Source organism: Poecilia formosa, unplaced genomic scaffold, assembly GCF_000485575.1.
Source record: "Poecilia formosa unplaced genomic scaffold, Poecilia_formosa-5.1.2 Scaffold18, whole genome shotgun sequence".
Lineage (NCBI taxonomy): Eukaryota > Metazoa > Chordata > Actinopteri > Cyprinodontiformes > Poeciliidae > Poecilia > Poecilia formosa.
In genome coordinates this window covers 3,863,314-3,890,752 of record NW_006799957.1, presented here as the reverse complement: position 1 = coordinate 3,890,752, position 27,439 = coordinate 3,863,314, and the positions used below count along the sequence as shown (strand labels likewise).

The 27,439-nt window shown below is 38.2% G+C and overlaps 1 protein-coding gene across 1 annotated transcript; it reads left to right on the top strand.

The window, feature by feature from the left end:
* Window positions 1-469: 469 nt before the first annotated feature.
* Window positions 470-26,465, top strand: fer1l4 (fer-1 like family member 4). Its single transcript, XM_007547060.2, has 49 exons — window positions 470-666; window positions 1,847-1,902; window positions 3,622-3,710; window positions 3,939-4,038; window positions 4,116-4,210; window positions 5,605-5,649; window positions 6,726-6,890; window positions 6,965-7,025; window positions 7,164-7,295; window positions 7,712-7,774; window positions 7,862-7,946; window positions 8,028-8,196; window positions 8,480-8,657; window positions 8,833-9,019; window positions 9,907-9,986; window positions 10,354-10,479; window positions 10,572-10,638; window positions 10,814-10,917; window positions 11,424-11,532; window positions 11,708-11,915; window positions 12,419-12,551; window positions 12,639-12,739; window positions 12,812-12,899; window positions 12,978-13,094; window positions 13,184-13,336; window positions 13,614-13,815; window positions 13,907-14,031; window positions 14,117-14,251; window positions 14,552-14,725; window positions 15,340-15,450; window positions 15,539-15,700; window positions 15,844-16,018; window positions 16,761-16,873; window positions 17,003-17,119; window positions 17,347-17,386; window positions 17,745-17,845; window positions 18,580-18,714; window positions 18,798-18,917; window positions 19,027-19,154; window positions 19,247-19,417; window positions 19,644-19,798; window positions 20,509-20,690; window positions 20,790-20,875; window positions 20,964-21,062; window positions 21,171-21,288; window positions 21,595-21,718; window positions 22,947-23,248; window positions 23,468-23,568; window positions 25,100-26,465. Exons 1-49 carry the CDS (start codon window positions 588-590, stop codon window positions 25,278-25,280), a joined length of 6,147 nt encoding a protein of 2,048 aa, XP_007547122.1. The 5' UTR covers window positions 470-587; the 3' UTR covers window positions 25,281-26,465.
* The last annotated feature ends 974 nt before the right edge of the window (window positions 26,466-27,439 follow it).

Below are 27,439 nucleotides of genomic sequence, written 5' to 3'. Positions count from 1 at the left end.
TTTCCATTAACGAGGGCTATGAATGTTCCATAAAATAGGCCTATATGTTATATACTCTACATTTTAGAGAACCCACTGTGACACTGTGAAGCTGGCCAGAATGAAAGTCTGATCCAGCAGCAGGAAGTGGCAGGAAGACCAATGTCCAACAGCTTTGCTGTCAAGTATACAGAGTCTGATTTCAGAGACTTTTGAAGCTCTTAGTTCCCAGCACCACACTAATACTGTAATATTGTACAAAGCTTAAAGATGCAGAAATGCAGATTATGTCAGTTGATTCATGACCCTGTTGCTAACCTTACTAATTCAAGTCAAGTACCGGTTTAAATGTTACGTTTTGTAACGCTCAGCCTCTGTATGTGTGTGTTTTCTGAGGAGGAAACTGGTTGAGCCACTATTTGCTTTATCAAACATTAGAAAGACCTGCCCAAAGACACACTTTAGTGAGCCTACATGTAGAGCCACAGTCTCACACACACTCAGAGCAGACTCGGGTTGTTTCTACCAACACTGAAGAGAGGAGACCTTAAAACATGTAGACGTAATCCTAGAAAAACCAACAGGAGAGCACAGAGGTGAAGGCCATCATGTCCATCAGTGTGGATCTAAAGAGGATCTTCAACCTGCCGGGACGTTCAGACAGAAAGGTTGAACTCTCCTTCAGAGGTAATTTGTACAAATATGCTCCTCTCTCTGTGAAGACAGAGCATGAGAGGGACTCCTAACAAATATTTCCTGGAAGTTTCATATGAATATCTAGTTTAAGGCTGTTTTGATGTGGTAGACAGATTGAAGTTCATTTAACATTTTTTACACCCTACTAGATAGTTGTTTATGGTCATTGCTTTAATTTTGACATTTGAATGAATGCAATTAAGGCTGAAAGTGAAGGAAGTATGAGGATCTAAGTAAAAATTTTACACAGAACAAATGTGTCTTAAATCTGACCGCAGTCATTTTCACTTCTCAGGATTAAAAGATAAAGTTTCAGACTGTGGGCTTTTTAAGGCTCATGAGGAAGGTTCATCATAGTATTATTGCATTTCCACATAATACACAAATAATTAAGTTCCCAGTTGCAAGAGCTATGATGTGATCATGTATGGTTGTTTTCTTTTTTTGTCATAAGAAGTTATTTTATTCCAGGAACAACTGCCTCAACCATATATATTTTTTTCCAAACCATTAAAACAGTTTGTTGGTTCATTGCCCTCAAGAGGTTAGTAGACGGTATATCTGCAACACTAGTAGCTTCAAGGCTTTAATAGCATCAAATATTTATCTAAATTAAGAGAAAGAACAAGAAAATGAACTATAAATCTAGTTGGAAAGAGACAGAACTTTGGAAACTAACCCTGAAACACAGTTTCACAGTTTAGAGCAGGAGTCTTCAACTCCAGTTCTGTAGGGCTGCAGCCTTTAGATGTGTCTCAGGTCCAACACACCTGAATTAAATGACTGAATTACTTCCTGAGTATGCGGTCAAGATCTCCTGGGTCCTGCCAGTGACCTCACTACTTGACTCAATTGTGTTAAACCAGAGAGAAATCTAAAAGTTGCAGGACATCCATGTCTTTAGAACTGGAGTTGAAAACCCATAGTTTATGAGCCCAATCCAGTAAAATGAAACAGATTTTCTAACCTTCATTTAAAAATAGAATAATAATTGTGTTATTTAGATTGTCAGTCCTCTATGATGTAAAAGGTTTTATTTCATTTATCCATAACAGTCTATTGCTTTCCATCTGTTCTTCCTATTCCCCTTTCACCTAATAACCAGATAATAACCAGATAGGATAAATACTGGTGTTGCCATTGTAACCTGTTTAATCTATCTATCCTCCAGGTTTCACTCATAAAACCAGAGCCCCACAGTGTGAGAATGTTGCCATCTTCAACGAGGTCAGTAACCTTATGAATTTTGCAGAAACTGGAAACTTATTTGAAGATGAACTGAGGCAGCTAAACATGCAGGCTGATTACAGAGAATAAACAGGTGTGGCTGAATGTCCAGAGTCATTTTCACCTTCCACCCTAATGACAAGTCCTTTTGCAGCCTCTAACAAACTCAATGCCTGGGGGCCAAATCTGGCCTGGCATAACTTTTTATGTGACCGATGGATACTAGAGGGACGCATAAATAAAACTTTCAAGATAACATTTGTGAACTTAAGTATTATTTTATCAGTCAAATCAAATGAATCATGAATTCCCTTTCAGTACATTAATGATTCATGGCCCAAAATGTCCCAAAAATTCAAATGAGGGCTGCCTACATGCCTATTTCCACGAAGCTGAACTTCTGACTCCCAGAGCAGTCCTGTCCAACTCCTTCCCCAGTCAGCTCCTCCAGACTTGCGGCAGCAGCAATTTGCAAACACCTGGACAGTCTGCCAACTTCACCATACACCTACTTCTCAGACCAATGCTTCTAAGAATGGTTGTACATGGCATAATGGAGAAGCACTGTTGGTTGTGATGCTTGAAGGTGGAGTGTCAGGAAGAGCAGGAGCTTCTTAAAGAGACGGAGGCTAATTTCAATGCGTCAATTTGTGAAGTCAAATTTCTTAGTTATATCAAAGTTTTGTTTGATATACATAGCATTTTCATTAAAAGTTGATTGAGCTATAAAATAATACTATGTGCTTGGAAAATACATGATATTCCTCTTTCCCTCTTTTTTTAAAACAAAACATGGACATCAGCAGTGACAATGATGGTTAAGTTTAACATTTTATACAAAAATGCTTTAAGATGTTTGATGCATTAAATGTGCACTTTTTAAGAATGTTATCATTTATCATATTGTTCAGAGAAGGTCACAAGCCTGATTGTCTGGTTTCTTGAAAACAAATGTTTTAACTTTATGACCAGAGGCAATATTTGTTGAACTGGTGAAGCTGCACCTTCCAGTCTGTCGCCTGGTGTTAGTTGATGTGAACATGCAGTTCATCTCTGTGTGACGTGAGCAGGCACAGGGTTTCGGAGAACCTACGCTATATTTCTTTACTGTTGAGTCAGTCAGGTGTTTGTTCTTTAGGTGTTACCAGGTGAATGTTTGTGTGCATGCCTTCCTCTAAGACACGGTAGTTAATGATTGTTCTGGAAAATGTCCAAAGTAAAGATGGAAACTGTCTTTTCCTACTTGTTCAGGTTGGATGATTTTCTGTACTACAAACAGATATATATATATATATATTTTTAAACTGAATTTTACTCTAAGATTGGGTGGAAAGACAAGAATCAAACTGATTATGGAAGTTCCTCAGAGTCTGGCAGGAACAAAATATGCTGAAATGACAACTTGCTATGTTATGGTCCAATGAAACCAAACTGGAGCTTTTGGTTACTTTAGATGCTCCAATCAGGATTGCTGGCTTAAGATCTTGCAAAATTTAAAGTGTTTGTGATTAAATCAATTTTGGATTTTCACTCGTTCTTCTGATGTTTCATTTTTAATGTATACACTCATCCTTCATTATATAGTTCCAGTAAAAACTAGGGCAACATTAGAAAAGGTCCTCAACAGTTGCACATTAACACATGTAATGTTTTCAAAAAATCTAGAAGTGAAATAAAAGGTGCTTCAGCTTTGATCTTTGTGTAATTCTTTGCATGCAGCATTTCCGTTGGCCCCATTATGGTAAAGAGATCACAGAAGAACTTTTGTCTATCAGCGTTTACAACTGCAGCAAATTCTTTTCCAACAGGTAACACACACAAACACATGTATGCACATGAATCCAAACTCTTAGCATCCAACCATCTACTAACCTGAAACTGACCAGAAATTACCACTTCCACTTGAATCTCATTCAAAAGCACAGTTTCAACCTCTAATCAGATAAGCTGCAAACAGTGAAACAACCTGATGTTACATTATATGTATTGAGACACAGTGTTTTATTAGATAATAATAACTGTCTGTGTTTTTGTAGGCTGCTCGGTCAGCTTGTTATTAGTCTGCAGCATGTAGTTACCTCCGGGAGGTTGCTGCTTCGAGAACCTCTGACTGATGAAAACTACAGCCTGACCGATGTAAGGCCACATTAACATCATCTGTAAATGTGTTGAGTTCAGTAGCAGCCATATTGGTTACCTCTCTGTCTCTGTAGATTATTATAGAGCTGGACATTCGGTTCCACCCACTGGAGGGAGTAGCAGGACAATGGGAGGGACTGGACTTTTTGGAAGTTGAAGACAGTGATGAGTAAAAACATATCTACGTTTTTCACATATACACAATATAAAGTACAGTTTGAGAAAAACACTTGCTTTCTTGCTTATTGTTTTTGACTCATTTACATGTTTCTCTCAGACATAGATAACCTGAACAAATTCAAAAGCAGTTTTTAGGTGATGATTTTTATTTAGGAAAAAGCTATCTTAACCGATCAATCACTCTGTACTCCTGGATCAACCATCAGGACCTAATTACACCCAGATCTGTAGAAAAAAGAAGTTACTAAAATAAAATCTATCTGACAGCATGAAGTAGGTGAAGTATATTTTGGGATGTTGTCTATAATTTGCCTCTGTGAGATGCATAAATTAAGACTCTGGAAGACAGACTTAAATAAGTAAGCATATTTATTAAGCAACACAAATAAATTTAAAGTTTGAGCAGACGCAGAATGCAAAGATTAAGTGAACCAAAATTTAAAGACTAGTCGAAGGGAGAAAGCTATAGCATAAAAGTCTCAGCTTGGGTGTGTTATCTGTTTTCAAATACTGCGTATGCTTAAAGATCTCAGAATGCTACATATCCTGCTCCTACTCTCAGAAAATTCAAGAACAGACAAAAACAATGTAAATGATATTAAATATCTTTAACTTAAAAATGTTTGACTCTTGGTAGAAATAAAAAAAAAATATATGTGAACCAATCCATAATTTTCCTCTTGGAACAATTAGCCTTTTTTATGTTTTTAAAAACTTAATTTGCATAGGAATTGGGTTGATTGATGTGTTATAGTTCTATCAGCTTTGTGTAATGTATATATGTCATTTTCCAAACAATTTAACTATAACTGGAGCTTTTAACCCTAAAACCGAGTGATTGGTAGCTTTTAAAAATTATTTAATAAACAAACTTTTATAAAATGTAGTCCTCTTACTGCAGCTTACATTTTGTTCAGTGAAGAAATAAAACCAAAGCTGACCTTTTGTAAAAATTATATATTACAATTTTGAAAACTAACGTAGCATAAAAACACACCAAACATGTACCCATATGTTGTAAACCCATAGAAACAAAATTAAGCAGACAGTCTTTTATAATGCATGTTCAGTCTTTTTGCAGGATGTGATATACCATCCATTTTTCACAGAAATGCAGAAATTTTCTCTCCGGCTTCCTCTTACGGTCTAGAGGGGGTGGAAATTGCTGTTGCACACTTTTATATTATCTAAATAATAGATAACTGGAATCCCACCTTCTGCACCATGTTTGATACTTTGCTTTGCACAAAATACTGGAAGAGGAAGCTTGCCTTCTTGGCTGTCTGTAAAAGATTGTTAAGCTAATTTATACACAGATCAACTGCAAGGCAGAGAGATAGTAGTTATTACTTTCTTTTATAACCTTTTTTTATCCATTTACAGATCAGTTCTGGTCATCAGGAATGATGGATTTGATGACATTGAGAGGTGAGACTTTGCTATAGCATTCATTTGTTTCTGCCTTTGCAGATGTTACAAGGTTAAGCTAAATATTTTATCCACACATTCATTTTGATGAATATCAGCAAAGAGACAGTCAGAACCTGGAGTATTTTACTTCAACCACAGCATCATGCAAAAGCATTCATACCCCTTAAGTATTTTCATGTTTTGTGACATAACAACTAATAAAAATAACAAAAGCATTTTCTGGATTTGTGTTCAGCTCAGTTTTATTCTTTTGCCCCCAAATAAATTACAGTGCCACCAACTACCCCCAGAGTCCACTTGTTTGTAATTTCATCTCAGTATAAAAGAGGCTGTTCTTTGAAGGCCTCAGAGCTTTATTGCAGAACATTCATGAATAAACATCACCAACTCCGTTCTTTAAGATGCCGTGTCCTCCATGTTCTATGTGCATCAGGCTCTGCAGAAGGCTTGTAGAGAAACATTCATTTTATTAAGGTGTTTCCTACAAATAAAACATCTAAATCATGCAGGACACTTGCTCTTGAAGACCGAGGCTAGCCATGCCTGGCTTATATCAAAGCATGTTTGTGTGTCATAAATGAGCCAAATCAATGCAAAACTTTTTCTGTTGTTTTTGTTTGGAAAAAATAAAAAACCTTGTTTCTTTTCTTTCCACTTAACACATAGTGCTACTTTGTGTTGGTCTAGCACATAAAATCCCATTACAACAAACTGGAGGTTCTGATTGTAACTTGACAAAATGTGAAAATGTACAAAACATGTAAATACTTCTGCAAGGGGCAATGTGTAACTGCTAATGAATCAAAATGATTGCTTTTCTTTATTTATTTGAGTACAAACCTCTATTTTCTTCCGTTTTAGTAAATAATCTCCACTCTGCTCTGTCTTACTTATTGCAGCTTTTAAAACATTTATAAACTATTCACATAACCTAACCTTCATCATTTTTATAATGCATTTTCTAATCCAGATAGAATATGATTGCCTACAGTGACTCTTTAAAAAAAAAAAAAAAAAAAACTTTCCTCCTGAAACAAGAACAAATGCAGAACCTTGTCTTTTCTTGTCATTAGAGGATCCATGGCGTCTCGCAGTGATCAACTGGAGAGAGATGCTCGTCGTCTTGGACAGAGCCTGATCCGGACAGGCGATGAAGACGAAGATGATGAGGATTATGATTATGATGATGACCTTGTGGAGATGGAGACCAGTGACATCACTTTAACTCCTCTCAGGAGGTAAGTCGGTGTGCCGTTCTCTCTCTTACCCATCAGCGTGGAGAATCACTGATCTGCTGGGTGTGTCTGTGCAGTCGTTGCAGACCCCTGTCTAGAACTGCTGTTGCAGCGATGCCCAGAGTCCAGAGCTTTCAGGTGAGTTCAAGTTAGAATTTATTATCCTGCCAGCTAAAGGTAAATCCAGTAAACACTCCTGTTAAATCTTTCTGACGCTCTTCTGAAGTTTATTGAGTTAAGCTCCATAACCGTGTGTTTGACTGTGTACGGATGCAGGTGAACGTGAACATCCTGGAGGCTCAGAAGCTTGTCGGAGTGAACATCAGCCCTGCAGTTTTTATCAGTGTTGGAAGTCAGAAAAAACACACAGCAACACAGAAATCTACTAACTGCCCATTCTACAATGAGGTACGCCAGAGTTGGGAATTCAGGAGAAAACTGTGAACCAAATCAGAGTCTAATGCAGAAATCTAAATCTAAATCAGGGAACTTAGATGAATGTATGTTTTGAAAGAAAATAAAAGTTGAGTTTGCATTTATTTCTACGTTGATCTGACCACAGCTTTTGGATCATTTTCATGAAAGAAAGATCCAAGTAGAGCCTGTCAGATTTTTATTTAAACTTTGCATGAACTTTCTAAAGAGTTTGTGACGTAATGCTCTTAATGAGCCCTTGGAAGAGATGGAGGCCCACTGCATCATAGATCCTCCACCATACTTAACTGTGGAAATTAGGCGTCTTTCCACATGTCATGGATTACATATCAAGCAAAAGTAGAGTAAACTGAAGTTGTTTCTTCTTTTCCTCTTTTCACTTTTTCTAGAATTTCCAGTTTGAGTTTCAGGAGGCTCCTCAAATCTTCTTTGACGAAGTCATAGAAATAAAGGTTCCTGAAACATTTGCTTATTTATTTATTCTGCTTTTCAGAGATAAAGGAGTCATCATGATCACTTGTAACCTTATCTCGTCTCAGGTGTTCCACAGACGGACCTTGGCCTTCCTGATGACCCACATTGGAACCTTTAAGATTGACATCTCCACCGTGTACAGTCAGCCAGGTACCAGTACGGCTTACAGCTCACAACAAAGAACTCTGACCCTATCTAAACCCCTGACTCATCATCCGTTTGCTGCTCCAGACCACCGTTTCTATCAGAAGTGGGCTCCTCTCACTGACCCAACCGACACCAGGTCAGGAGTGAAGGGCTTTGTCCGGGCCAGCCTTAGCGTGCTGATGAAGGGAGACGCTCTTCGGATGCCCAGTCTGTCAAAGGGCTCCTCGTCTGGAAGCAGCGAGGATATAGAAAAGTCAGTGAAATTAAGTATTGCCATGATTTTAAACAGATTAAAAATACCAAGGAGATGTTTTGTTTCAGATTTTACATTATGGTTGAAAATAAATTTGCCAAGTCTCAATGTAAATACAACTGAGATTATTGTCTTGGTTAGATAATTGACCTCAAACTTCATGCTGTTACTTTTATGGGAAATTTGGGAGTAATTCTTGAATGTCTTGTTTAAACCATATTCTTGCTATTCTTGCCTAAAACAGCCTTCCACCGAGGTGAATTTTTAATGCTTTTTTTTAAAGAAATCTGTTACTTCCTCGTGGTATGCCGTCTGAGCGTCCATGGGCTCGGTTTCGTGTTCGGATCTACAGAGCTGAGGGTCTCCCAACCATGGAAGCAGGGCTGATGGCAAAAATGTCCGTCACTGATCGGGCGGTTTTTATTGACCCCTACGTACAGGTGACCTTCGCTGGACAGCAGGTAGATGAACAAATACAAATATTCTTGGTATGAAATACTTAATTGACATTGTTTTTGCTTGTATGCTGTTGATGTTATAGCACATTATAACACATACATTTAAGCTTTTAGTGGTAAAGGGGTAATTTCATTTGGTAAATTTTATATTTTTTATCGTAATGCTTTTTGTTTTTAGGGGGAAACATCAGTCGCCAGTGCCACCAGCTACCCCGTATGGAATGAAGAAATCTCCTTTATTGAGCAGTTTCCTCCATTGGCACAGCGAATCAGAATCCAGCTTCTTGATGATGCCAAGATGGGAGACATAGCTTTAGCTACGCACTTTCTGGACCTGCAACAGATATCTGATCGCACCAGGAATGGTACGAAACTGAAATAGGGCATTAAACATTTCTATTCTTTAACTGGAGAAAACCAAAATAAGTTTAAAATTGCCAAAATAATTGTGTACTGGTATTTTATATCGAAACAATGGAAAATCTTACTGCCATTAGTGTTTTTTTTTTTATCAGATTTTATTTCAACCTGATCCAGGACTTTGTTAGAATACCTTGAAATCATGCCCAAAAAATGATAAACTTGTATTTTTTTACTGATCACACCAAGGCTCTGACAAATCATTTTTGTACATTGTGATGTAAGTAAGTCATTTTACAAACCCTGAGTCACTGCTCACCATTTCTCTTCTTTTTACTCCTACTCCTGTTCCTCCACAACACATTGCTTAATATGATGGCTGAACATCCGTTTGGCAGCGACAAATACAATTTTTTCTTTTTCATTTTAACTGCATTTTGAAAACTTAAAACTTCTCTCAGTTTCTCAGCAACCAGCCTTCAGGGGAAACAGATGAGGTCCTGGTTTAAATGTTGGTAATACTGATTCACATGTTATGCTACCTCTGCTGCTACCAGACTCCATCACAAATCATGCAGGACACAGATATGCTGCCACTGCCTTACTAAGCCCCCAGAGTTTTGGGTTTTGTGCCAACCCAAAAGTTTTTGAGGAACTCCATGCCCGATAGTGGAACGCCATCTTACAAATTTTAGCTGATTTCTACGACCTTTTCAAACTATATGTGTATATGTAATATTTTATTAGCATGTCTTCTTGAAAAACATCTCTTAACAGGCCAGAAAAATATTTCATTAGAAAATAAATAAAATTGTTACACTGAAAATGTAATTTTAATAATTACTTTTAATTTTTAATACTCCTGATTTTTTTTCCCCGTTTCTCCTTGCAGGATTTAACCCAACCTTTGGTCCAAGTTGGGTTAATCTTTATGGTTCTCCACAGAACTCCACCCTGCGTGATGTCCACCAGGTAAAATGCATTCAGATGAACTAGGTATTTACAGCAATAATGAAGGGTTTATGATGTTTATGATGAAGACTGTAGACATAAGCATATTAATTTAACTTGATCAAAAACAGAATGAAGGGTAAGAATATGTCAGATTCATCAACCTTTAGCTGATTTTTCATGATTTTTCACATTATAACACAAAATTTATTTACTTACTTACTGAAAAACAAGAGAAGCTGCTACTTGTTGAACAAAGTTACTTTTTGACAAGGTCAAGTTATGTTGAGAGAGGGTTTTTTCAGCCATCTTTTTCAAGTGAAACAGGAAATATATAAAATGTAGTCAAGGTATGAATAAATAGTATTAAAGAGACAATTACTTTCAGGCCTTAAACGAGGGTTTGGGTGAAGGGATCTTCTATCGAGGTCGAATCCTCCTGGCTCTCTCCATGGATGTTTATTCCTCTCCGACCGCCATCCCCACAGATACCGGCTCTGTTGCAGCCGTGAAGGTATCACTCATGAAATACTCCGGTTGTAAATAACAGCTTTATCAACTGTTTGATTTGAATATGTGACACTTTTATTGTATGGGCTCTTGAAGGTGAAAGGAGCACGTGGCAAGTTTGGACGAAAGAAGAAAAAGAGCAGCAAGAAAGAGAAAAAGGAAGGTGAGATCTTACAACGAATTTGGTTTTACCCATCAAAAGATTTCACATGTTGGTATAAAATGGGTCGCCAGCCATCTTTGATAGTTGCAACACTGCAATGATCACTTTTGATTGGCTAAAAAGAAGAAAATAAAAAATACTTAAAACATTATTTGGATTTTTTTTGCTGCCAAAGCAACTTCAGCTCCGAGTGGATTAGCCGATGAGGCTGAAGAAGCAGGAGTTGAGGTCCCAGAGTCTGTCGCTGTGGAAGTTGAGGAGATCCATCCTCTGCCTGAGGTCAGCATGGTCATTCAGTTTGGTTTAGTTTGTTGGTGTTGTTCCACTTTACAATCATGTTAAGAAACTTTAAGAATAAAAAGGTAGAAGTGCCATCATTATTTTCAGGGGTTAATCAGGTAAATAAAGGAGGGGAAAATAAACAATGTTGAATAAAGTTAAATAAATGTTAGTAAACTTTATGTATGAGCTATTTATTCAACACAATATTACATTTCTTGCTTCCATCTCTATCTTGATTTTGATTCATTCATTTTAATCTCCAATTATTTTACTCTACAATTAAAAATAAAAAAGACAAACCAAAAATCTGCACAAAAAGCGTTAATGAGTTTTAGTAATTTTAATTCTCTGAAATTTAAATTCACTTTTGTCTGTGACATTTTAACTCATATTTTCAGAATTAAACTGTTGGGACGTCGTTATATTTTTTATTGCATTCTGGAAGTTATGTAAAACCTTAGTGAAATCTGTTACTGTTCACAATGTATTTATGTTTACTTCAGGGTTATCTCGGACAGAAGGAGGAGTTTCTGCTGTTTGCGTCTTTGTTTGAAGTGACAATGATAGACCCGACTGTAGGAACAAAACCACTAACCTTTGAACTCTCCATAGGTAAACATAATATAATACATGTTTTTTGTGTTACTAATGCTTTATGTGCTGGGATTTATCGCAGTCTATGGGGCACAAACTCAATTTCTTATTAATTATACGCCATCAGGTTGAAGTCAGCTTTTGTTTTCTGACAGCTAATCCCGGAGGCCTCTCATCTTTTTGTGTTTGGCAGGAAATTATGGCAAGGCAGTGGGAGTTGGGAGATCTAAGAAAAGCCAGAGCAGGGAGGAGCTGAGGAGGAGCAGAGAAGATCTGACTGAGGAGACGCACGGTTTGTTGGAGTCGGAGGATGAGCTGGACAGAGAGGAGATGACGAATCCTGAACCTGAGAACAGATCTGTGTCTTCTGCCATGAGACCTCAGCCCACTGACTATGACAGGTACACGGTCAAAAATCAATCCAGCAGGTCGTCTCCTTAGACACGCTTCATCCCCACAATTCAGGAAATGCTCTAAAAGTTTTCCAACTTCATAAATTACTTCCACTCTAAACTGGAAAACGTTTCTTTCCAAAAGGTTTGTTGTCATACTTGTGATGTAAATTTGCAATTAGCAATGATCAGCGGCACCAACTCTAAAAAACTCTTTTTTTTTAGCAAGTCAAATTTTTAGTATTGTTAAATTAGATGAGAAGTTTTCTTATTCCCATGCTTATCAAGGAAGAAGATGAATTAAACAAACCCTTTGAAGAATGAACTATGTATGATGCTCAGATGAGGAAGACAAATTATTAAAGTAAAATTACTCTAGATTAAATTATAATTTAACCTGAGTGGGTTGATTAATAAACTGGTAGTGATTGTTAAAGAGAAACCAGATTATATCCTACAACTACATGCATTCGTGTTTATCAGCTTCTGTGTGTCTCTTTCCTTGTTTTTAGGTCATTTAAGTGTATTCAGCTTCAGGGCCCGTCAACAAACGTGAAGCCTTGTCTGTATGTCTGGAGTCAGTTTGAAGATCACAGCTTTCGTCTCTATCAGGCCAACTGGCTTAGCAAGATGGCCGACAGGCTGGTGGGAATCAATTGCTTTGAATTTGTTCTCAAACATGACATTTAATGAATCGTTCAGTGTCTCCAAGGCTCTTCTTCCGTATTTTAGGAGATTGGTCTCAATCAGGTGGAAAGTTATCTGCGGAGGCCAAAGAGTAAAGCAAAGGAGATCTTGACTGAGGTGTTACTGGAGCTGGTGACGTGTTGCAAGTGAGTTTCAATCAGAAAGGTTAATCAGAAAGGTATTTGGTTTATTATCTGATTGGTGTCTTCCTTTGTCAGACAGTTCAGTGCTTTCTCAGACAGGAGGTCACAGTCCCGTCCCAACAGCCTGGATAAATGCAGGAGGGAGTTTATCAAAAAGAATTTGGTGAGTTTATTCTCAGCTTTGTTTCTGCCGCTGACAATGTGATTGTCGGTTCCTAGCTGACTGTTTCACTGTTTGTAGGTTGTACTAGCCAGACAGGCAGTCAGAGTCAGGCGAAGGATTACCAGAACCAAAACCAAAGAGCATTTGATGGAAAGCTGGAAGATCTTAAGGAAGCTTCGACAACTGGCTGTGGAGGTTAGGCAACACAGAGAGGTCGTGCAAACTGCAAATCACCACAAAATCTGGACATTCTTTGACTGAGTGCTGACATCTCTTACCTGCAGCCCCAGAGCACCATCCCAGATGCTTTTCTTTGGTTACTTAATGGAAGCAAACGACTGGCTTACGTCCGGATTCCTGCCCACTCCATCCTTTTCTCACTGGTGGAGGAGCAGAAGGGACGGGACTGTGGCCGCATCACCACTCTCTACATGAAGGTTATCCGTCTGCTTTTACCTATAATCTTAAAGTTGCCCTTTTGATAGGCGTCATTGTTATACAAATAAAGCAGTAAGGAGGCCCAGGTGTAAATGCTTTGAGCTGCACATTATGTGGTTCCTAGACAGTACAAAACATTTGTATTAAGACTGCGTCATTAGTGATGCTTAAGGTTTAAAACAGGGTTTGCATCCCGAATCTTTTTTTCATCATTTGCTTGCTGTAGCGAGCAGATGATATTGTGAATATTAGGTAATTTGTCTCATTGTGCTGTAGTCTCCAGGATGCTCCCCAAGTGAAACATTTGCAAAGCTGGAGGTGTACCTGTGGCTTGGTCCTGTCAAGTACAGTAAGGAGGCAATCAACAGCCTACCAGAAGAGTTCATGCCAATCTATGAGGAGATGGAGGAGGAGGAAACCCAGAGGCAACTTCCTGTGGAGGGAAGGAGAAAGTTTCCTGTCAGTCTGTCGTGTCAGGGTGAGTCAAATGATCATCAATAAAGCAAGAGACATATAGTTTAATCAGAAACCTTGTTCTAGAGAACCTTTGAAAATCTCTGTCTCTACAGACAGCAGGTACTTCCAGCTGCGGTGCCACCTCTACCAGGGCCGTGGCCTTATGGCTGCAGATGACGACGGCCTGTCAGATCCGTTTGCAAGAGTGGTCTTCTCTACGCAGTGCCAGGTCACCAGGGTATGTCCCTCTACTCTACTGGTTTAAAGGTCTTGGATGCTCTGGTACCGAATAACCTGATCTGTATCTGTATGACTTTGTACAGGTGTTGTCAGACACCCTCTCTCCTTCCTGGTGTGAGTGTTTGTTGTTTGACAAAGTTCTGCTGGAAGGAACGAAGGAGCAATTTCAGCAAGACCCACCTCTCATTATCATCAATATCTATGATCATGACACAATGGTAAATCGACAACTCTTTTCTTCTGATGCTCTGTAGGTTAGACAGTTGCTTCCAGTTCAACCATGAGTCCAAATGACTTTTTTGCAATAATCCAGTTGAAAACAATCCAAATCAGTCGCGTTGGAAATGGTTAGGCGATAAATATAAAAAGAAAAAGTTGTACCTATTCATTTTAATCTCTAGATCAATGATGAATCTGTTTGAAAGTCAGTGAAATAAAGTAAGTTATCTGATATGTGGACAACTCAGAAGAATGAAAACTTGGTTTCAAGCAGTTTGTGAAACTCTGTGTTTATGCAGGGCAGTCCAAAGCCTCTGGGCCGAGCGTATGCAGAGCCTGAGTTTAAAACTGTGGAGCAGTTTTATGAAAAGCCCAGACTTCAGTTCTATGACGTCAGCAGGGGGCGGGTTCCTGCCGGAGAGCTGCTGGCTGCCTTTGAGCTCATTGAGCTTGACTACTCTGCTTTTGGAGAGGTAAACCTAGTAAATCAATCAGTCTCACTGTAACTGCTACATTTGCATCGTATTTTGTTACATTAACCAAAAGCATAATTGTACTCTAATAGACTTTTATGTGATACACCAACAAGTGGTAGAGCATAATTGTGAAAGGGAAGGGGAAATGCTTAAGTTTCATCATTTGGACCAAATTGGGACCCAAATCTAATTGGGAATCTTTAACCAGACTTCATGTTCACAAATATAATCATTCAGTCTCACCAAATTTGAACTATTTTTCAAAGTAGAGTGGGAAAAGCTTGGACTTTCTAGATGTACTCCATTTGCAGGCCTGGTGGAGACATTCTCCAAACAGACTGCTTTTTGTGTTGGCCAAACACACAAAAGTCCAATAAAATAAGCTGAGATTTGAGAAAATGAGAAAAGCTCAACAGTTGTAAATACTTTAAAAGGCACCTTAGAAGATGCAACCTCACTGTGGTGAACGCAACGTAAGTTTGTCATTAGTCTGTGAATGGTAGATGCTATTAACTTGATTATTTTATTATATGATTGTAATATTAAAAACAATACCACCATATAAGATTATTGCTATATTTAAAGCTGTCTTTTGACCCAATCCCCTGAAGCCTCGCCTCCCCGTCAGTGTGGATCCTCAGGAGCTGATCTACGACAATGAACAGAAACATTACGTCATTCCAGAGGGAGTCCGACCTGTTCTGAAGACCTTCAGAATCGAGGTGGAGCTCGTAAAAGCACGCACATTCTCTATAAAAGTTTAAAGATGAAGACTCTCTGCAGTTTTTTTGCTTTATTACTTTTGTTCAGGTGCTGTTCTGGGGTCTGCGGGAGCTGAAGAGGGTGCAGCTGTTTGAGGTGGAGCGGCCACAGGTGAGAGTGGAGTGTGCAGGACAGCAGCTGGAATCTGAAGAGATCCAGAGCTACAAGACCAACCCGAACTTTAAGGAAGTGGTCCGCTACATTGATGTGGTCTGTTTCTTTTTCCTTGCCATCAAATGCGTTTAGATTTATCTAAGATAAATTGTGATGAATGTCAGTAGCTGCAGCACCAGACATTCTGTTTAGAGAACAAAGCTGAACATCCAGCTGTTTTCTGCCTTTGGTCCTGTCAGGAGCTTCCAGAGCAGTCCTACCTCCACCCTCCTCTGACAGTGTTTGTGGTGGAGCACAGGGCATTCGGTCACCTTGCTCTGGTTGGGTCCCATGTTGTCCAGAACCTCATGAACTACGCTCCACGGGAATGTGGAGGGGAGGAAGAGGAACAAGGAAAAGAACCAAAACCAAAAGGTAACAGCATTAAAACTGGTAAACTCTGCAAAACAAGTTAGAATTTTTTTTATATTTGGAGATTTTCTATATTTTTTGTAGAATTCAGGTTTGTGCCCTTCCTGTAAAGTCTCCTGTTTCTTATTTTTGATGTCCTGTTTTACTGTGTGTGAATCTGTGTGCTTCCACTTACTTACAACTTTGCTGCTGGTTACATGGATTTCTCCACTGGGAGACAAAAAAAAATAATATTTCTTCTATTTTGTCATTTCAGCATGCAGTACTAGTTATCTGCTCTGCTTTCAGTTACATCAGATTTTTTTCTGTTTTACTTTAAACAAACCATACTTAGACTGAAATTGGTCTAAGTCGGTGTCCCATGGTTTCTGATAGTCTGCTGCTGTGGAACAACACCAGTTGTGAAACTCTTCTGAGACCCACAATTAAAATAACTGCTGCTTTTTTCCCCAACACTTTTGCATCTGGTGGATTAGTGACAAATCCCACGTACGTTTAAATGAAGGATGCTCTACAATGTGTTGAACGAGAACATAATTGTAGTTGATGAATGTGGTTATCATGGATTGTATGGGGTTGAGCTAGATGAAATTCAACTGCAAAATAAATTACTATATTTTCCAAAAAAGCTGAATTTGAAGCTGTTCTAATGTGGAATAATGTTCCTCTGCAGCATGCTGCTCTGAACTGCTCAGATTTTTCAGTTTAAAACATTTTTACAAGCTTTGTATGTGCTTATCTCTAGTGAGGCATAATTCAAAGAAGATAAACCCTTTGACTTCAGTGAAGAACATGAGCCTCAGCGGTTTGCCAGTCAAACAATCAAAAATCCCCATTAACCCCATGAAGATAGTTAATGTGAGTACATTAATCTCCCTCTGCTCTGCTTATGAGAGGCACAACAGCAAAACATTATGTTTCAGCTGCCCATAATAAAATACGAAAGTCTGGCCAGCTGACTCTCCTGGTTGATGTAAACGCCTTTAGGCTCCCCTGAAGAAGCTGAAGAGAAAGGCGGAGGAGCTGGAGGAAGAGGCTCCTGAGAAAGAGGAGCTGGACTGGTGGTCCAAGTACTATGCATCACTGGAGGAACTGGAGAAACTGGTGAGACACAGATCATTTACCCGGCTGGTCTTTCTCAGTATGTCATGTCCTGTGAGGGTCTTACTGCCACTTGAACATTTTTACATTTTCTTGCATTTCAACTGTAAATTTCAACATATTTTGTTCAAGTTTTATGCAAAATGCCAACAGAAAGTAATGCATAATTGTGAAAAAATGGGAAAAAAGTAAATGTATTTCAATAAATTATGATGTGTTCCTGTTTGCAGGCTGCAGAGAGAGAACAAATGGAGGAAGAAGCAGAGACAGGTACAGATTAACTCAGATCTGATGAACAACATGCCAAGTTCTTATTTTATCCTTATTTGATCCAACTTTAAACAGAAAAAACAGATATGGGATTATGCAGTTTAGTTATTAATAAAACAGTCTTGTTTATGTTTTTTGTGAATATACCCAGGTTTGAACATTATTCTTCTCGAAAAACAAATTTCAGTCACATTTGTCTCTTTGGTTAAGTTTTGATTGCTGCCAGTGAGTTGGAGTCAATATGAATATCTAATAGGGATATTGTAATATGATTAGATGAAAAGAGGATGATAAAAGATACATTTCGGAGAATAAATCTTTAAAGTATTTTAAAAGAGAACTTTTCTGCTTTGAACAGATGGAGTAAATCTGACGATGGCAAACATTGAAGAAGAGGAGGAAGAAGCAGATGTGGATGAGATCGAGCCTCCTAAACGCAAAAAGATTGCCACACTAAAGGTGTTCAATAGACCTTAATCTTTCAAGTTTTATTTAATGTTCAGTCAAAGACAGGCGCCCATCATTTCTTTGACCTGATCAGTACTGAACAGTGTCAACAGATAAAAGATGTTGAGAATCAGTCTGCTTCTCAACATAAAAGTGAGCTTTGAATGATTTTCACCACTCCAAAGATTACGTTTCTGTTCAAGCGTTTAATTGATGTTTTATCACACAGCTACAGATTCATAATAAATAGTCATCTGCATTTAATGCAGTCTTAGAACATATTTTAAATGGATTCTATTTCTATTGCTGTCCTTGAGATTTCCACCAGAGAAAATCCCATTAATTACATTTTCAGTTTTTATAAGTGTCATAGTTTTTATTATTTCCAAGTTAAAAATCAAAAAGTAATTTAAGTAAACTATCAGTCTCACAAGAAAACAGGCAAAACTTGGAAGTGTTGGAACTGCTTTTAAACACGATGTTAAGGCTGTTGAATTGAAAGCTGCTCAATCCACTAATGGAAAGTTGAGTGGAAGAAAAAAAAGATGCACAAGTAACAGGGATAACTGGAGTCTTGAAAAAATAGTGACACAAAGCTCATCGGAAAACGTAGGGGAGATTCTTTATTAATTCACTAATTTATTGAACTATGTGGCAGTGAAATAAAAAAAATATAAATTAGACTGAATACTTCCTGAATGATTCAAAAACAAGTTATTTAGTGGAACATCTTTGTTTGTGTTCAGCTGTATGAGGGCGATCTGGAGTCAGAGTTCAGTGACTTTCAGGACTGGCTTCAGATCTTCCCCCTGTGTAAAGGTCAAGCCATCACTGAGGACAATGAGGAGGGTGATGAGGAGAGGCTGATGGGAAAACACAAGGTGACACTAATGCAGCTCTTGATTTATATATGACTGTGTTTCTATAGAATAGCTTTTTATTGGTTCCTGCTTTTCCTCCACAGGGTTCCTTCCTGGTTTATCCCATCGATGTGGAAGACAGAGATGACACCACATGTCAGATCACCAATGGGATTCCTAAAAATTCACCCGCCAAAGTCTTGGTCAGAGTTTACATCGTCAAGGTGCTGGTCTGTTTTTGTCTCTCACTCATGTACAGTACAAACTCTGCAGCAAATCTCATATTTGAATTATTTGAATCTTCTCAACATCTAATTCAGGTTTGTGTTACAGGCCACCAGCTTGGCTCCCACTGACCCGAACGGTAAAGCTGACCCTTACATTGTTGTGAAGGTGGGAGATCAATGCTTGGACTCCAAAGATCGATACATCCCCAAACAGCTCAACCCAATATTTGGAGAGTCAGTTTCTCTTTCCATTTCCCAGTTAGCTTGCTCCCATCTGATCCCTACCTGCCTTAGAGCCTGTCTGAATGTCTAACTCTGTATTTTAGGGTGTTTGAACTCACAGTGTCTTTTCCCCTGGAGACGGAGTTGGTTGTAACCGTCATGGACCACGATCTGGTTGGGGCAGATGATGTTATTGGAGAGACTCGGATTGATTTGGAGAACCGGTTCTACAGCCGCCATCGGGCCTCATGCGGTCTCGCTCTTCACTATGACACGTTAGTATCACTTTGTAGGCTAGTGCCAAGACTCAACAACATATTAGCACAAACAAAGACATATACAGCTGTATATAGCTGCTCTTTTAGAGACAAAACTACCATGCATTTTCACCAAAACCACACAGAAGTGCTAAAACTTAAGATAAAATCTTACCCTGACAGCTATACGTGTGTGCAATGTCTATAGCTCATTCAATGTGTACTTTTCTCTCTGCCTTCAAAGCGATGGTTACAATAAGTGGCGTGATGCAAAGAAACCATCAACAATCTTGGCTGAGCTCTGCAGGAAGAATGGCATCCCGTCTCCAGAGTACAGAACATCTGAAGTCAAAGTCCTCAACATGATCTTCAAAATACCACCAGAAGCCGTACCTGAAGGTGGGACAGAGAATAAAGGTGGACAGACAGAAATAAGTAGACAGAATAGATCTCAACAGGTGGAGTTAGAAAGTAAGAGAGTTTACATCCTGAAGCACTATGATATATATAGAAAGTACATTTGTGGGAGCGAGCAGTTTGATATTTTGCTGAAAGCCAAATTATATGTTACTGATATGAATTTATATGAATGCTGGAAACACAATTAAGGATATTACAATAAGCATCAAGGTGGAAGGATATAATAAAATATGGCAAAAACATTTAAAAGTTGAGAAATGAGAAAAAAGTAAAACTACTAAAAACAATATATGAACATGTTATTTTACACTCACCCCACTTATAACAGTAAGTAGCACATGATTGTAAAGTGAGAGGAAAAAGAGACATGGTGTGCAGTTTTCATGCAAAAAAGAAGGAAAAAAGATCTGAAAAGTGTGATGTGCTTTTTGCGCAGCCACCTCAGAGTCAATGCATTCTGAGATCTCTCAATGGAATCAAACCTTTGAGTCATTTGGTATTTATCTCTAACACTTTTGCACATCTACTTCACATCTACAGAAACTCCAGTTCTATTTTCAGTAATTTAGGAAAGCTTCTTTTCAGCGCACTGACAAATGCCTGACTTTTGAAAATATGACATGCTGGATTTCTAATCAGACTGAAAGCAGCAGCAGCAGCTCTGATAGAAGTGTTGTTATTTTTATCAGGTCTGCTGAAGAAGAATGAGCGGTCTCCAGAGGAAGAGGCAGAGATAGAGGAGCATGCATCCCTGAATGTGCTGCAGCGCTGGGGGGAGATGAGGGAGTTCCTCCCTGGAGCCGTTCCTTTGGTTCCGGAACATGTGGAGATCCGGTCCCTGCAGAACCAGGACAATCCTGGACTCCCTCAGGTTCAGAAACATGCACAAAGCAAAAATTAAGAACAAGTCTCTGCACATGGTGTAAACGGTTGCTCACAACAGCATTTTTATGTCTGCTGCATATTGCAGGGTTATCTTCATATGTGGGTGGACATGTTTCCCACCGATATCCCAGCTCCGCCTGCTGTTGACATAAAACCTCGTCTACCTGAACTGTAGGTGGACATACAACTGAAAGTAAATCAACAGACTAGAAAGAAAACTACAATAGCTCACGTTTGTGTGTTGTTTTGATTGTGACAGGTATGAGCTGCGTGTGATCATCTGGAACACCGACGACGTGTTTCTGGATGACGTCAACCCTTTCACCGGCGACCCGTCTTCTGACATCTATGTTAAGGGGTTTGTAGACTTACACTTCAAAACACATGTTTGCAATGCTGGACCAGTTGGTCCAGCTTTACGCAGTCTGACCAACCACCATCACATTTCTTTTTATTATTTTTGTAGCTGGATAAAAGGCCTGGAAGGAGATAAACAGGAAACTGATGTCCACTTTAACTCCCTGACTGGAGAAGGAAACTTCAACTGGAGATTTGTTTTTAGGTTTGATTATCTTCCCACTGAGGTACATGCATGTTAATCCTGAGGTCTCTGCTACAAAGCTGGGATACTTAATGTATCCTGATGTTATCTGGCTTTAATAATCAAGAAAACAGAGCATTCAAGGTACATTTTGCTTAATTGAGAATTCTGGAGATGTTGACAAACCTTTTGTCACACATGAAAAACTCAACTAAACAATTTAAAATTGCTTCATAGTTTAAAATAACTCAAGTGCTTGGAAAAACAACACAAACAAGCGTTTGAAAATATGTTAAATACAAAGAAAAATTATGTTAAGCTAAAAAAAAATCCCTGTCTGCCCCTGTAGAAAGAAGTGGTGTACAAAAAGAAGGAGTCCATCTTTTCCCTGGAGGAGTCGGAGTTTCGCCAGCCGGCTGTTCTGACGCTTCAGGTGTGGGACTACGATCGCATCTCAGCCAATGACTTTCTAGGTGAGACTAAAAGTGGTAAAAACTTTTTGCTATCTGAGAAAATCATATTTAACCTGGTGAAAGTTCAAAACTATGGAAATACCTCGAAAGTGATAGCAAAACAGAAGGCAGCACACTTTGACATTCATAAAAAACAACTACAGCAGAGCAAAATGATGCAAGACAGAAGCTTTATTCTTCTCCAAGTGAACGGCAATTCTCCACTCGATGGCTTGATTCTGTCATGATCTATGGGTTGGTGGTGAGGAGAGACACAGAGACCCAGGTTGTGATGAAGATGATGATTCAATGACAATAATCCACGGGACAGAACAACGGGGAGCACAACGAACACACGACGGCACAGGGAAACAGGCCGGTTACACACGACGATGACACATGACGAGGATCCGACAAGAGACTAAGACAATAAGTGGAATTAAATACACAGGGAGGGTAATCAGGGAATGAGACACACCTGGGAAGCAATCAACAGGGAAGACGCAGAAACAACAGAGACTCAGGACAGAAACTGAACAGAAAAAAAAAAAAAAACCTTAATACACAGAAAACACAGATCACAACAGATTCTTTCATATTTCAAAGATTTCTTGACTGAATGTTACATTCCTAGTGTTGTTACAGAGGTGGCTCAAGCAGAGACATCCCCATCATGCATGTCCAATGTGCCACATGCATATTTTAGCATGATGTTAAGTCTATGCCTGACTACGTTAAAGCTTTTTAAACAGTTCAAATTCTGGTTAAATTCAGGTTATGTTACCGAAATGCCGTTTTTATGATTCAGGGATTTTGTTTCTCTGGATTTTAGCAACTAAGACTTACACTTATAATACAGACACATCGATTACTACTTCAAGTTAATTAGTGACATTATTAATTACACACAGAAGCAATACATTACAATTTTTATCTTCACTGAAACATATTACATTATATTTAGAGTCTCTATATTTAGTTGGTCTCTGTTACTTTTAGCCATGCAGATTTTATTCACAAAACAATCATGCCCTGCATTCTTTGAGAGTTTAAACAATTTTGGCCAAATATTAAATAGAAGAATTTAGTAAAAGTAAAGTAAAATTTCACCATAATTTGTGTCTGCTAATTATATCTGTCAGTATCTTAGAGTTTTGTTCAGGCTTGATTGAGTCCTAAATGTCTGCATACTATTATGTCTACATTTGCAATAAAACATGTCATCATCCATGTTCTGATTCTCTTTCAGGGTCCATAGAGCTTCCCCTCAGCAGCATGGTGCGACCGGCAAAGACGTCTAGCAAATGTACAATTGAAATGGCCATGGACCAGGCCAGTCCTCGCTTCTCCATCTTTCGAGCTAAAAAAATGAAGGGCTGGTGGCCGCTGGTCCGCTTGAAGACGGCCGAGGACTTTGAGAGGGAGGAGAAGGAGAAGATAGACGCCAAAAAGAAGGGACGCAAGAAGAAAAAGACCAAGGACAAAAGAAGCCAGATGAACAAAGAAGACATCCAGTACTCTGACAGTTTGGGCAATACTTACTTGTTAATGGTACAAAAAAAGATTGATCGTTGATCATGCTTGCTGAAATTAATTTGAACATGAACTCTGAAGAGCTGTTATTGTATTTTGAAAGAAAAGGGATGTTGAATCTCTTACTACTAGATCTTCAGCAGACTGACCTTATTATTGCAGTTACTGATGCAATACATCTGCAACTACTTATAGCTAAGGTTGGACATCTGTAACGCTCCAATTGTCTCTGTGAAGGGAAAGGTGGAGGCGGAGCTTCAGCTGGTGGCGTTGGAGCAAGCGGAGGCGAACCCTGTGGGGCGTGGACGCAAAGAGCCAGAACCTCTGGAAAAACCAAAGTAACATGCAGTCACACACAAACATGTCAATAATATAAATACTGCAGTAAATATGGACTTTAAATTGGGAGATCAGGATTGCACAAACTAACAAAGATGAGAATGCTGCCTGACGATTTTCATATTTGAGGATGAGTAGCCATTTTTCAGACTTCCAGAGGGGCTGCAGGTTTTTGAATCAAGAGCTGTTTTTCCTTCTCTTCTAAAGACTGTCTAATAATGCAAAAAACATACATAAAATCAAGACAGCACTGCCTAAAAAGGTTTTGTGACTAAAGTATTTATTAAAAAAAGCAATTGTTTATGTTGAATTAACACATGAATAATATTTTAGGGTCTAAAGGCAAACTCTTATGAGAAGAAAAAACAACTTCCATTCTAAATCCTATCAGAAATTATTGAACACAATTCAATGGAAGTGCACCCTCTAAAAGATGATCACTAGGTGCTACAACAACAACAACAACAACAACAACGACAACAACAACAACAACAACAACAACAACAACAACAACGTACTGTATAAAACTAGACAGGACAACAGCTAAAAATCTATCATGACTACTCCATACAGACTGATTTTTTTCTGTTTTTTGTTTTTACATTTTAATCTTGGTTTCAGAAATATTAAGCTATAAAATCAGGCAGTTTATTTCTCCATTCTTCTTCATAAATGATCTCCAGAACTCTTCAGAAATATTCTGACATAGAATACGTCAGACAAATGCCCTGCTGTGCTCACAGGTATTGTCGACGACGTGATCAGTTTGTATTTCTAACTGACACTGAAGTCTGTCTAGCTTAGTTTGGCTGCCTTGTAAAGACTGAGGCTTCAAAATGAAGAAAATCTGAGTTCCTGGCCTACTAAAATTAGATCAAACCTTGAAACAATGTATTTTAAGTCTTTAACAAATAAAACTTTAACCGTCTAAATGGTTTATGCTTAATTATTTTGAGAAGCCAAGTTAGGGTGCTATTCAGAGTGAAAAAGTGTAATTTGTGTGTCTTCAAATCTGATTTAAAAAAGTACAAAGGCTTGAGAGTCTTGTGTGGTGAAGTCTGAGGTTAGAACATTTTGTCTCTTGCTGATTCACAGTAACGTTGTATCAGGGTTGGTGTTGGCTGACAGGGCTTCCTTCAGCAGTTCAGTTTCAAGCTTTGTAGTTAGAAATTGGATGTTCAAGATTCCCAGTTTTCATACAGTTTTATTCCCTGTGACTCAATAAGTCAGGTAAAACTTGGTAATCATGTTCTTGGTAACATATAAACTTACATGTGAGTTTTATTCTTTTGAAAGTATATCTGTTATCTGTTGAAGTTTTTCTTTGCCTGTCAATAAATGTTTTCTTTTCACTAGTTGTACCATTTTAGGGATTGAGCTGAAACCTGGAAGATTTGTTTCCTGTCATGTAAACTGAACAAAAACCCTGCGTATAAATGCTGCAACAGAAGCTAATGTTTGCATTAATGTTAGATTTTACTGTTTTAGAGGTTGCTGACAAAAGCTTTTTTTTTTTTTTTGTCTTTGCAGCCGTCCTACCACCAGCTTCAACTGGTTCATCAATCCTATGAAGACCTTTGTCTTCCTAATCTGGAAAAACTACAAGAAGTACATAATAGCCTTGGTCATCCTCATCATCCTGACGCTCTTCCTCGTCCTGATTGTTTACACGTTGCCAGGAGAAATCAGTTCCCTCATCGTCAACGGATGAAGAAACCTGCTGAGACTCACTGTTGCGTTGTGCTAAACTCCAAACAGTTTCAGGTTTCATTCTCAGACTGATATATTTAACCACGTTGCACTACAATACCAACAGAAATTGATCATCAGAAATTTGTTCAGTATCGGCATAATCTGTCACCAGAGCCAATTAGCAGTTACTTCAAGTTTTAGGAAAATAAAGTTTTTCTCAAGTAAAATGTGACATATTTCCTCACATGTTAGTTATGCTGATGTTCTTGTCTATATTTTTAAAAACATATGAGATATATGCTATATTTTGAAATAAATATTTAATTTAATGCACTGATTTACAATTGAAATGATTTCTGTTTTTTTAAAATAAGGATGTTAAATTTGTTTCTTGTAAATATTTATTCGTCAACCTCTGTAAGTGACTTGGAAGGTGTAAATTAGACAACTGCTAGTAAAATGATTTATTATCTCAAAGTGACAGGAAGGCATTGATTATTTACTAAAGTACAATGATCAAGAAATTGCACATTATTCAGTTGCATGGGGATATTTAAACACTGATGGAAAATGAATTAATGCTGACCAAAACCAACACTTTCACAAATGATTATAAAACTGTTTTTTTGAGGAAAACGTGGATGTAACATCATCAAAACAGTTAACGTTACTTTTTTTTCACAATTAACCTTCATCAAGAATGAGTTCCCGTTCACTACTGACTGTCATTACAGTGATTACAGAATACATCTGATGATCTTCACTGAGTGGGCACTTCACTGTTTATTTTTCACTAAAAGGTCACTCATTACGACAGTGTCCCATTCACGTGGGGCCCAGTATGTTATGTTTTTATTTCATCAAAGGGTAACCAATTCACCATATCAGCATGTTTCAGCATATCAACCTCCAGCTCACTCCATGACAAGGACAACTCAGACTGATGAACCTGGTTTTGTCATCTTTTCATTGTGTTTTTGGAATATTTACAGGAATCTTCAAAAAGGTTTTTCATATTTGATGAAGTGGTGAATGGGCTGCCCTTTGAACTTTTCCACCTTTTTTCATGTTCCAATCATAATCATCGATATATTTTACACAAATTTGATGTGATAAACCAAAACAAAGATAATTTTGATGTGCAATAGAAAATGATACATGTTTATGAAAGCTTTTTTTTAACCAATAAAAGCTGAAAAGTGTGGTTGGCCTCTTTTATTCAGACCACTTAGATTTTTTTAACCATCCTTTTCTACAGTTACAGATGAAAGCTTTTAGAAGTTTGCCTGTAACAACTTTACAGACTAAATAAAATATTCCAGATTCAGTCAGAGTAGAAGAATAAAATTTGTAAAGAATTTTTTTTTCCATTTAATTTAGCCTTTATTTTACCAGGTTAAAAAACTCATTGAGATTAAAGCCCTCTTTTTCAAGGGAGTCCTGGTCAAGATCTTCATTCTCATGTTTTCTGTCCCCTTGGTAAACTGCAAACAGAACTTTTTGTGACTTCTTCTCTACAGCTGCTTTCTTTCTTTGCATTCTTTTTTAAAAATCGGAGTTTCAGTTCAAGGCTACTCTCTGCTGCTCCCCCAAAGAAATAATTTTCCTCTTCTCAAATGCTGGATTAAGAATGCCGTAGGTTTTTCCATAACTTTATTCCTGACCTATTTTTTGAGTTCATTGGTTTTCTTGCATGTTCACTAATGTTCTCTAATAAACCTGTGAGGCATTTATAAACAGCTGGGTTTATATTGAGGTTAAATTGCCTACAGCTGGATTTTACTTAACATTGTTATTTATTTTTGAAGGTAATTGGCTGCAGTACATTTTGATTCAGGTCATCATTATGTTTGTAAAACATTTCCTTTCACTTCACAGTTATCCCCTAGTTTGAGTCAATCAATAAAATACTCCCCGATGTAAACAAAACCTGAATTTTTTCAGTTGAAACATAGCAAAATGTGAAAATGTTCAAAGGTAACAATACCTTTGCTTCCCCCTACAGCTTTTTGCTGTCTTTATTCTCCTGGAATGACCCATTTGTTGTCCTCTGCCTCATTAGTTGCTTTCTAAAGGTGAAAAGAACCAAACTTAGAGCAAGACTCTACAGTCAGACTTCGTCCTTGTCCTCTATTGGTGCAACAGGAAGTTACAAATAGTTTGTTTACTGTCCAGATG

Bases quoted from the DNA above. Each gene is read 5' to 3' on its own strand.
- fer1l4 (XM_007547060.2), top strand. From the start codon at position 588: ATGTCCATCAGTGTGGATCTAAAGAGGATCTTCAACCTGCCGGGACGT. The intron at 12,740-12,811 runs GTGAGTTTCAAT...TTCCTTTGTCAG, and splicing joins GAGCTGGTGACGTGTTGCAA to ACAGTTCAGTGCTTTCTCAG. The intron at 18,715-18,797 runs GTGACACTAATG...TTTCCTCCACAG, and splicing joins GGCTGATGGGAAAACACAAG to GGTTCCTTCCTGGTTTATCC.